General features: G+C 35.0%; 1 protein-coding gene across 6 annotated transcripts in view; it reads left to right on the plus strand.

Annotated features, from left to right (window-relative positions):
- LOC145997221 (stimulator of interferon genes protein 5-like) overlaps positions 1-12,277 on the plus strand; it is a 96,160-nt gene that overhangs the window by 64,068 nt on the left and 19,815 nt on the right. For all 6 annotated transcript variants that reach the window (XM_083133996.1, XM_083133995.1, XM_083133999.1 and 3 more), the window contains exon 5: positions 1,438-1,621. In XM_083133996.1, the coding sequence (XP_082990122.1) occupies positions 1,438-1,621 (184 nt within the window). The remainder of the gene's footprint in view (positions 1-1,437; positions 1,622-12,277) is intronic.

The raw sequence follows: 12,277 nt of genomic DNA on the forward strand, positions 1-12,277 counted from the left end.
GATTTGGATTCAGCATACCCAAAAACATAATGTTTGACACCAAGATCACTATTTTGTTTCTGCTCCTTCAAAAGTTATTAGGAACTCATTTCGTATTGCCGCCATTTTGTTTTTTAGGGATTTGAAGCACATAACATCAAAATCGAGAGTGGCAAACAAAATATTCGTAATCAGCACATCATTTACATTCAGAAAATGTTGTTTGTCCGCTTTTCCTCAAAAATGCTTCCTACAATTTTTACAGCCACATTTCTGAGAATTTGCACCAGGCTATGAAGAGCGACACGATGGCGGATACAAGTGTGTTTACTGTTGAGGAGCATCTGGTATTTGGGTTCACGAACATCCAAGAAGCGGGAAAATAATGGATGGAATTATGAATGACTTTGTTGTTCGTTTTGGAAGATCGTCACCGAATCGGAAAACTTTATTGAGGTGGGCAGACAAAGCTTTTGAAACGGGAAGTGTTCTTGATGCAACAAGTAGCGAGAGGCCAAGCACTCGAGCCGAGACTTGTGCTGCTGTGGAGGAGTTAGACATTCCAAGATCGACAATGTATTGAATAATACCTAACAGTGATGGTGATTATTACTTTGTCGTAATACACCTGTGTAGCAGTGGGTAGGGACTTTTCACCCACTCTATATTGTTTACATCAGCATTCACTTCCCCATTGGTCTCCATAACCTCTATACCAAGTTTCACGACAATCTGATGCTTTGAATGTGCTCCAGAGGGCATACAAACTGCCATCAAAGGCATCAAATTTTTACAAATAAATTGAAATATGAAATAAACAGCAATAAGAGTTATTTTTTTAAAAAATTTAAGCGAGCATGTACGTTTTACCCACATTATTAATAATAAGTAATAGTAGTAATTAGTTACAATTTTCTTTACAATTTTCTTTTATTAACAATGTTCCTCAGATGAGATTACAAAGTGATGTTTGAATGGTCATATTGGTTATGATTTATCTTTTATTTCCTTCCTTTTCTTGTTATTTTCCTATTACAGTGGAACCACGATTTTACGTTCCTTGATTTTACATTTTCACGCATTATGCATTCAACCTTGATGGTCCACACAAAGCAAAATGTTGTAAAATTTTCTTCGATTTTACATTCTCCCCCATTTTAAGTTTTTTTTCAGCTTGGTTCCATGAAAAACATAAAATCGAGGTTCCACTGTATTTTAATAAATAATAAACACTTCAGTACAGACATTCCATCCACAAACTTAATAATGTATAGAAAGAAAAAAAATGTAAAAAAACTTATAAAAAATATAAGAATATATATATATATATATATTTATATATAAATCACAAATTATGTGTCAGAACCAGCAATAAAAGTAAGCAAAAACTAATCATGTACATTTTATATATATTTTTTTAAAAAAAGTCTGTTTATGCATAAAAGTCTTTCCTTGTAGCCACTGGAGGTGGAAATGCGGAACCGAGCTGGGGTTAAGGAACGTACATACAGGTCAACAGTTTATAAGCTTTTTCCGAAGCCAGGAAGTATCCTTGGGAACAGACCTGTATATGCTGTTGTGGAGGGTGCAACTCCAATAATGACAATTTACAATACATATGAAAGATCAGAAGGAAGTGCACGTAAGTCATAAGTTTTTGCACTAATAATGATTAAACATTTTCTATTTTTCTACTTTTAGTTTTCATATATAATTATTCTCTTACACATTTTCTTCTGAAACCTATAGGTTCCCTATAGAATCTCATGACTGTTCTCTTGACTTGATGCATACAAACCTACTATCCGTGACAAAAATATTGAGCCCTCTGTTTGCGTGCTTGTAAAATTGTACTCCGTGGGTGGAAAAAAGTCAAATATACCTCATTGGAAAGCTTCAAGCATCTATTTTTTAATAAGCGTCATCTATAAATTATTCTTCGTTGCATTTTCGTATTATAATGAAAAATTCACTAAAAAGTGTAGTTTTTTCTTTCAGTTTGCAAGAACTGGGAACTTAACATTATACAGTTCATAATCCACAATTGATATAATATTGAGATTTTTTGTACGTGAAGACTGATTGATTTTGCATCTCTGTGGAAGAATTCAAATGCAGATCTTCACTAGATGCTTCAAAAATTGACATTTTAGGCATCTCTGTGGAAGAAGTCAAATGCAGATCTTCACTAGATGCTTCAAAAATTGAAATTTTAGGCAAACGTGCAATCTTGAAATGTGTAATTGCAAATTCAATTAAATAGTAAAAAGCCGTTTATATGACATATTTGATCCAAATCCAGAAGTTTAACATGTGTATCTCAAGTATGACCACAGATATAAATTATTATTGACCACTCCTAATATGGTAAACGGACGGATGACGTGTGGTGAGATGCGGCCAATCTCAGACTCCGCGGGCTGCAGGTGACTTGCACAGTGTTGCCGCTACACTGTCTACACTGTGGGAATACTGGAAGTGCATTCCGTTGGTCCGATCCAAAACATTGTGGCAGTGTAAACTAATGAATAAACAAGTTATCATATTATGAATGAAATACATTTTCTTTGTATACTTTAGTTACTGTTATACTTTCTAGCTTTTATCCAATCTTCATACGAACGTCGTTTTCTCCATATCGTTTTATGTCGCTCTTTTAAAAACAGTAAGTGCAACAATGAGCTTGATTTGATGAAGGCAATGAAATATTTTACCAAATATTCGAACCCGTGACTGCTGACTTCGCAGTCTCCTCTTTATAAAAAATAACGTGCCTGCGATGTACAGCAACAGCAACTTCATAACAAAGGAAAATAGCAAGAAAAAGTGCATGTAAGGGATCTTATGTATGTGTGCGAGTTCAGGCTATATGGTATGAACACAAGAGTGATAAAAGAAAATCTGCATTCGTCAATTACAGCATCTGAACAATGCTTCTCTGTGCACAACAATTTGCTTTGTAACGAAAACTTTCGGCTTACTTTCCATGTCAAAGCTGCTGGCTGAACGCAAAGTTTAAAGGGCTCCAGGCGGCGTGTGGCAGCAAAGCGCACTTCGTCATAGCAACGAGATGAAAAATGCACGAGCCAGTTGCCAAGATAAACAATTGTCTGTCGTTTTCAATTCGCAGAATATGAAAAGATAAGCCATAAAAATTTTATTTTTATTCCATGCTCATTATTTAGATATGCTTTGCATCGCCATTGGGCTGACCATTACCGAGATTGCAACACTGTTATTAAACATTAATATTAGCTGTTCCACAAATGATAGCAACATTGTATATGGCAGAGTTATTTACACATAAACAAGCATCAATCACAAGAAATTTCATATTTTTACGACTGGTTTTCAAGAAGCTACATACGATTGAATTCGACTTACATAAAACACACACGAAAAACTACACTTTTACGAACATTTTTGTTTGAATAGAGAACAGACAGAGCTAAAATCAATTTGTCTCGCTTTTTTCTAAAAGTAGACACTTGTAGCTTTCCAATGAGATATATTTGACTTTTTTCCTCCCACGGAGTACAATTTTACAAGCACGTAAACAGAGGCCTCAATATTTTTGTCACTGATAGTAAGTTTGATTCCCAGTAGAAACACTCAGATTTCAGTGTTGACTTAGCATTGTGAGAACAATTGGACAAGAATGCCAGATAACAGCAGTGAGAGACTCGTCTCATACAAATAACCCCCCCTCTTATTTTCAAAATGGATCTTCTATACTCGCACATCATTGTAAATTACAAGACTTCAAATTGCAAAAGGTCAGGGGTCCCAGGTTTGAATCCTGGCCTGGGCATGAGTAGTCTTTATGAGTGTCCCTTCATTTCATCACATCATCTTCAGCATCGGGATTGGCCAAAAGTGACATAAAGAATCTAATTCTATCATTTAATCAAGAAAAATGTTCAGGATTCTCCTGGATTGGCTCACACATCTGCTCTGAGCACAGATTATATACTACACTCCGTGGCAAAAAAGAATCACCCCTAGTTATAAAATCTAATATTTTCTTTCAAGCAGTATGTTTTATTATTTTTTTTGTAATTATTTTGGCAATTGTACTCTTCGCAACATCTTAATTGACCGCCCTGAAAAAATTCAAAGTCCTGAATTCGTAAATTTGGCAACATAGCACTTCAGAGTCCACAAATAGTATCCAACTTAGCAACAGTTTTTTCTTTCTGAACAAAAATGCTCTTGTGAATTTCTTTCATTCTATCACATTCCATGAAGTCAGAAACCCTAAACCAGTAATATAATATTCAATTAAACAAAAATCGTAAATTGGAAATACAAATGTTGATTTTTTTTTAAAGAGTATTCGTTCTAAAATAGAAAATAGGGTAATTTATGTGCAGTTGGAAACACTGAACTCATTCTCCACCACCTGGAGAGAATTGAAATCACATTTCAATGCAATGAAGCAAATTTCTCTCGATTTTAGTTTAAATTACAGTAAAAATAAATTGCACAACACCGGACGATTCTACAAAGTGATCTGTGGCGAAAAAAAGTTCGTAACTCCAGCAATATGTTATTTCAACTGAGATCAACTTGTTTTACAGAGTTTCACATTAGTAATCTCCTGGAGCAGTTAGTTAGATGGTGTTCTCGTTTTACTTTTTCGTCAAGAACGAAACATCATAGGTTCAAATCTCACCCACTCCTGTTTCTTTTTTTTATTATTATTTACCAAGTACGGAGTGTTGTAATAATGTAATATAAGATTATATCAAATCACTGTAAACATTTATGTGATGCATACCTCGGGAATGTTTCTGCTCATCTTCTTGATTTTTCAGTGATTGGCAGGATTTTTGGCTAGACCTTTCTTTTCATTCAGCTGTCAAAAGCTATGTTAACACACATTAAGAATTAATATATCCTAAATACATGTTCTTAAACAGCATGTTGTAATCAAAGTGTCCCTGTTTTAATATCAGGTGGAGGCTCATTGCACAGTGGTTTGGATTCCTGTTTAAACTGTAGGTCCAGTCCCGATTAGCGTTATTGTGCATAAAGTTGACTTAAAACAACCAAATCAACCAATTAATCTCCTTTCAGAGTGGGCCTTCTACGGTACTGTAGTCGGCCATCATCCAAATACAGTTCTGCTTCGCGTACACCACGGTATAATTTCATTTAATATTGTGACTAATTTTAATTCAAAACCACAGATTAATGCAATAATAGTGTCCAGAAAAAGAACCTCAAAGTAGTTTTCACACAAAGTATTTTAATCCATTGCCAAACATTGAAGTTAAGAATAATATTATGCTTTTCCATTGACCATATTTTCGATTCATGGTGAATTTGCTAAAAGGACCATGTCAAGAAATCTAAATATGTAAGTTTTACTAGTAAATGCATTTAAAATGTACGAAACAACAGAGTAGGACAAAAATAAACCTAAAAAATAAGTAAAAATGCAACAAAAAGTGTTAAAAATACTGACATATAAACTAAAAGCCACAAAAGACCGAAATATGCAAAAAAAAAAAAAAAAAAAAAAAAATGTAAAAAAGAAAGTGTTTTCAGGCTCTAACTGAAGGGAAACTGACATGATATCAGGTTTAGCTTTGTTTTTAAGGGTCAGAAAAAAAGTTGATTTTTCATCAGCTTCCGGCCCTAATTACTAATTATGACCATTGAAAAAGTTGGAGGGCAGGAGGCAGCTTACTTATTTTTTTCTTGCTGAGGTATCGTATCGTCCCATATCTCCACTTCATAATACAGAAAAAATCAAGTTCATATTTCGAAAATGACTTGCAGTTTTCCACCACTAGAATATGATTTTCATAGTTTGAAGTTCGTTAGTATTATCTTGCAAGGTTTCCATTGTTTTAATTTCGCACATATTTTATATTCCATACGTTGAATATCCCTTTCCTCTCTCTTTTCATACAGTCTTTGGAAAAAAGCTGGTTCAAATGACTGACTCCTTTTCGCTCTCCTGTTCCTACTTTAAACAAACAACAAAAGACTGCATAACTAAACGATTGCTTGTTCAAAACTCGGAATTTTTACACAATTTACAAAATATGACGAAACACCAATATGCATGTTCATCATTTTTCCCTTTCAGCGTTTCTCGATTTTTTCTGGATTCGATTCCTCATGAAAATTGCCATGAGGAAAATATACTTACATAGACATGACATTATGTGTGAATTGGCTTCTTCAAACCGGTAGCAAATTTTAACATAAGCTACCTGGAGAAGAGGTAGCATGCTTGATTCTCACGAGGGAGGTCGTAGGTTCGATTCTCCACCTCAGGAGTTTATCGTCGGATGTAAAGTTTATCTACCATGCTAAGAAGTTAACATTAGTCTCTGTATTTCACGAGGTGAAAGGAAATAGTAAGAGGAAGTTATTTCAATGATAGGAGGAAGTCACATGCCACATGGAATGCGCAGAATCAAGTTACATAGAGCTAAGTCTGTAATGCTGGTTTCGAATATTGCAAAGTTAGTGGGGAAAGTTTTTTAGATCTGATACTCGTACTTTCTGTTCAAATAAGACAAACATTTTAGATACAAACTAACTAACTAACTAACTCTCTAGCCTTCTTAAACTCGAAGGTTCATGGCTGCAGCAACACAGGCCTTCCATCTGTCCATATCTTCAGCAAGATCTATATACTCTTTTCCATCCCTACTGATTTCCTTTAGGTCCATCTCAACGTTGTCCCTCCATCTTCGTATTGGCTTTCCTACAGGTCTCTTACCATCAGGTTTCCCAACAAGAATCCTGTAAACTCCTCTTTCCTCTCCCATTCGTGCCATGTGTCCTGCCCACCTAAGTCTTCTTGATTTAATTATTCTAATAATATCTGGACATGAATACAAATTATGTAGTTCTAAATTATGTAACCTTCTCCACTCACCTGTCGTCTCATCCCTTTTAGGTCCAAATATTTTCCTAAGGATCTTATTTTCAAATACTCTCAATTTATGTTCCTCTTTCAATGTAAGGGACCAAGTTTCACACCCATATAATACCACAGACAAAATTACTGTTTTGTATATTTTAACTTTTAGTTTCTTAGATATTAAACGAGAAGACAAAAGTTTATGAATAGAGAAGTAACATGCATTTCCTGAATTAAGCCTACTTTTAATGTAATTTTCATTTGTTAATATTATTTGCATTTTAGATACAAAGCAGTGATGAATTAACGATCGTTATGAGGTTTTTGAATTTTTTTGTTTGTTACTCACTATATAAATACTTATTAGTAGTTTCTTATCGAATCGGCCTCCGTCGCAATAACAATTTACTTATGTTAATTAGCAATTTACTATTAGTTTTAGACGCATGGTAAGATGGTGGTGAGGGGATTGTCAACAGTCATTACGAAGGAATTACCAATCTTAGCAATTTGAACTCATTAAATGCTCTCTTTTGTTACAGTACTACACTACTTAACATAACTGTGTTTTTTAGTATATTGAAATCAAATAATCAATAGTTTAGGTGTCAGTGAAGAACAAACAATACATAACTTAAATAACATTACATTTTGCATCCTGAATACATATACGTGATTTGTGAATTAATCATGATGTGTGTGTTAACACAACATATGAACAATAACTAAAAATAAAAGTTTTAACTTCAAATATTGGAAATCTGCAACTTCTAAGGGGAAATATGTGCAGAAGGGACGACCCTCAAGTGTGCATCGGATTCATTTTTTAAATATTCTAATATCAACGGTCTCTCTTCAACAAACAAAAAAAGAGAGTAGAGGGTGGGATTTGAACCTGCGACCCTTCACGCTTGACGAAAAATAAGGATAGCAGCATCTAACCAACTGCTCTACGTTAACTTAATGCCCTTAAAAACATGTTGACGTTTATGAAGACTCCCACCTTCCTGTGTTTCAAGCACATTTTCGCAACAAGTCGTGTAAAATATATTTTTTTGAGAACTGTTCGATATTATGCAAGGTATTGTAAATAAAATGTCGCATAAACTCCTCACAAATTTGCTTCTTTCTGCACAAACTTGATTGCAATTCCCTCGAGGTGGAGAAAAACTATATTCAGTGTTTCAACCCCCCCAAATTTCAAGTCGAGCAAGCAGAATCTTAAATATCCCTCAAGGTTCTTTTTCCAATGTATTATTTCTGTTTGATTGTGTATTATAATAGCGGTTTATAGTTTCTAAGTTCATAGAAAGTGTGAAATTGAAAACCTCTCACTGCAGCGTTTTTCTTCTAGTGGAAGGACCAACTCAAAGTTGGCTACTCTCACCTGGAGCCGAAGTGCAATGTTGCTAAGTTTATGATTTTGGGACTTAGAATTCTTTCGGGGTGGTCAAATAAGATGTTGCGAAGAGTACATACTCTACATAATTTTAACATTTTCTGATATTATACTTACTCTAACAATGAAGGTAATAATGAAGAAATCAACAAAGAAAGTGGTTAGTTGATTTAATTGTTAAGCTTTATGGCCTTTATTGCCTTCCGCTATTGTTTAGTTTCCTTCAAAATATCAACTTACTTTATATTGTTTCAAGTATGTTTACGTTAGTTTGGGGGCATCCATCTTTACTTGTTCTCCAACAATGAATCTTACTCCTCCATTGTTGGTACCTTATAACAATGGATTTTCACACTTTATCCAAATTTATTGAACTTCCTAATCTCAACTTTCTGCACTGTTTCATCCACGTTTACGGCAGTTTGGGGGCATCCATCTTTACTTATTCTCCAACAATGAGGCTTGGTCGACCATTGTTGGCACCTTTTAACAATGAATTTTCAACAAGTAAAGATGGATGCTCCTAAACTGGTTTCAAAATACTTAAAACAATGCAGAAAATTGAGATTCGGAAGGAGAGTAAATTTGGATAAAGTGTGAAAATCCATTGTTACAAGGTGCCAACAATTCATTGTTTTAGAATAAGTAAGGATGGATGCTCCCAAAACTGCCTTATAAGTACTTCAAAAATGGAAAGAAAGTTGATATTTTGAAGGAAACTAAATTGGCATAAAGGATGAAAATGCTTTGTGAAACGGTTCCAAGAGTGCAAGAAAATTTTTACACTTTATTACTAGGGGGCGATTGTTTTTTGCCACAGAGTGTATATTACATGCAAGTGTAACGTAAACACAACTAGAGTCAATGCCACGAAACTGTCCAGTCAAGGTCGGAGCTTCCACCTTGCCTCCTCCAACCCCTGGCCCTCCAGGTTGCCACACTTCTTCTAAGCTGCTCAGTCGACACTTCGCACTTTGTATGTATGCGGCCGATTGCATCTTTGATGGTGTAGAGTGTACGGATTATTTGATTTTGCATTAATTATGAGTGACATTGAGGAGCAGCATCCTACGTACAGTACAATAGCAGGTGGAAGTGATGGTGGTATACGTGCCTGGCGAACGGACAGTAAAAAACAAAGCAAGGTAATCATTGGAAACGTTTACAAGTTTTTTCAGAAATCTTGCATATAACGAAGAAGCAAGGAGGAACATAAACTTTTGACAAGTACAAAAACTGACAGCGGAAGCTTGTGGGATTTCTGAAAAGTATGTACAACATATCAGCAGTACTTTAACTTCGGCAGAGGATCAATGTGTGAATGTTGTCTTCGAGTCACCAGCAAAGTTACAAACAGGAATGCAAAAACACTGAACTGGATGATTTTAACATTTGCTTTGATGTACTAGCAACGGTCTCTACAAAGATCAGTGGCTGCTCTCTCTTTCACCAGCATTGTTGTTAAGAATTGTTTCCCTTTTTGTTTATTCAGCCAGCCCATTTGCCATTTTTGGTTTACATTTTATAACCACTTTCTTGAAGTGTAAACAAGTCAGTGTGCCTTGACTCACAGTTTTTGTGACAGGGACTAACCGTAAACCACAACATCAGAAATTGAACATAACTATCTTAACAAATACATCAAATATTGGGTATTTGTCATAGACAGAGATTGTGATGATTCTTACTGTGAACCATGTATAAATATGTGTACTTACGGGAAATATTTTGTTCCCCCAGTAAATAAATGTAGCTGGGCTCACGTTACAGGCAGTGCTCAGCCCAAGATCGATGCGCAGCAAAATTCGTTCAAATAAAATATAAATTATAGCTGAGATGTCACTCAAAAGATGCTGTATGTGTTCTTAAAATAATTTCAATGTTTTATTACAAACTTTCTCGCTGAAGGTTTTTACGTTATCAAATAGAACGCGAGTTAGCCAGCAAGGATATTTTACAATACATAACCCGAAAATTTTTACGAATCTTGGAACATTTTACTTTTTAACTTCACATGCTTATACATTTTGTGAACAAAATAGATACTGTAGGCATGTATGAAGCTTAAGAATGTTTCACTATTTTTTCCAACCCTCTTTTGTCACTGCTTTCTTTATTTTTAGTTTGAAGTCAAAAATAATAATTTCCTCTTGAATTTCATGGAAACATGTTTTTATTATTTCCTGAATGGCCAAGATAGTATTGCAGTCTAAAAAAATATATTGTAATGTTCCTTACGTTAAGTACTATTTTGTAACCTTTTTTTTTTTTCAGAATTATTATTGAAAGTTGAATTTGTTGTTTACTGGCAACACTGTAGGTGGGTGGCGTGATCTTGATGACTGGGCAGTTTTCGAGATGGGAACTCTAGCAGAGTGCCAACTTGAAAGCACTGGCTCCATCTTAATTTGATTATTGTGCGTTCAATACTCTGGAACTTCTGAAGAGTGACATTGCAGAAATATTAACGAACTCAATATAAAAAAGCAGGTCTGTTGCTCGTCATTCGCAGGTGGTATGAACCAGAGAATGTCGACCACGGAGTGAGGCTGACACATTTGATGAACCTCTAAATGTCACGTTTAAAATGTATTGACATATTTTTTTTTCATGTCTATGGGAGCTATAAGGGGTCGGACCTGTCGACCAGAATGCTACACTCACTCTGGCATCATCAAACAGATGTCCAACACCATAGTACGGCATTATGTGGACATTATGAAGGAACGTTGAAACAAATGAGGGCTTTTATCCAACCTGATTTTTTTGTCGTATGCTGTGGTTCAACATTTGATCTGCTGAATATTTAGGCTCCATTGATGCATGTGATTTTTATCGGATAAATCTGACTAATAAAAAGATTCTCTCGGGCTATTGACCAGGTGAGTCTTTTCTGCAAACTTACCTGGTCGATAGTCTGAGAGAATCATTTCATCCTTCGTCGCCAGAAAAGCTTCAAGACTTACTTAAATCTGACTAATGTTGAATTGCGACATATTGTCTCACTACAGCATAAAAACGCATGCATGACACTTATGCATCCAATTTGTTTTGTCTGAGTAGTACAACATTTCGTCGGACAAACTTTCAGGCTCTGAATCCTAAAAACATATCATTTTCGTCAGTAATCAATGTTCCTCTGCCAGCTGTACTGAATTTTCACTTTTCGTATACTGTTATTGAATTTAACAGGCTGAAGCTTTATGCGAGGACGGTCCAGAAAGTACATTCCAATTAGCCATAACTTGAAAGACAAACTTCGGTAATAATTGACATTTTATTGTCCTAATTACAGTGACTTAATTTTTAGCATATTCAGCACTGTTGTTCAGGTACCTGTGTTTGTTGCCTCATAAATAAACTTACGGATGCTGTTATTAACAGCATGCTTCTATCTTATCCTGTCTGATTAGCAAAATCAGATGCCTGCGCAGTGCAGTAGATTCCCCTACTATAAATTGCTCGCATTAAGTTTTTAATATTATAAATATACACACACTTTTTCAGAACGTTTAGTCCCGAGAAGCAGGGTTTTGGGCACCAAGCAGATGCCATATGTTGCCATGTTCATATCAAGCAAGCCGCTAATTCACCATACCAATATCTCAATCATGTGTGCATGGATTAAGTTGTTTGTTTGCTTTATATAGAAAACAGATGTAGGATACAAGCATTAATGCTTCGAAGACAAGTTTGCAGTCATGGTTCTTGCAAGCGGCAGGCGAAATACAAACATTTAATAATGAGAAATGATTAGAAGAATGAGAAATTACAAAATTTCTTCATTAAACACAACTAATTTCTTCTAATCTCATTTAGTCATAACTTCAAAAATAATCAAATATTTTATTTAAGCCTCCTTGCAAATTAGAAAGGCACTGTAAAAGTCCCTCCCTAGCTTGTGAATTGTAGTAATTTTTCAAATTCACTATTTTTCAGAGTGAATATAAATCATAGAGAAATGAAGTTAATTTCTTGTAAGCTAATATATATACTTAATACTAGGGATGTGA

This window comes from Lepisma saccharinum, chromosome 13, assembly GCF_977018435.1.
Source record: "Lepisma saccharinum chromosome 13, izLepSacc3.1, whole genome shotgun sequence".
Taxonomy (NCBI): domain Eukaryota; kingdom Metazoa; phylum Arthropoda; class Insecta; order Zygentoma; family Lepismatidae; genus Lepisma; species Lepisma saccharinum.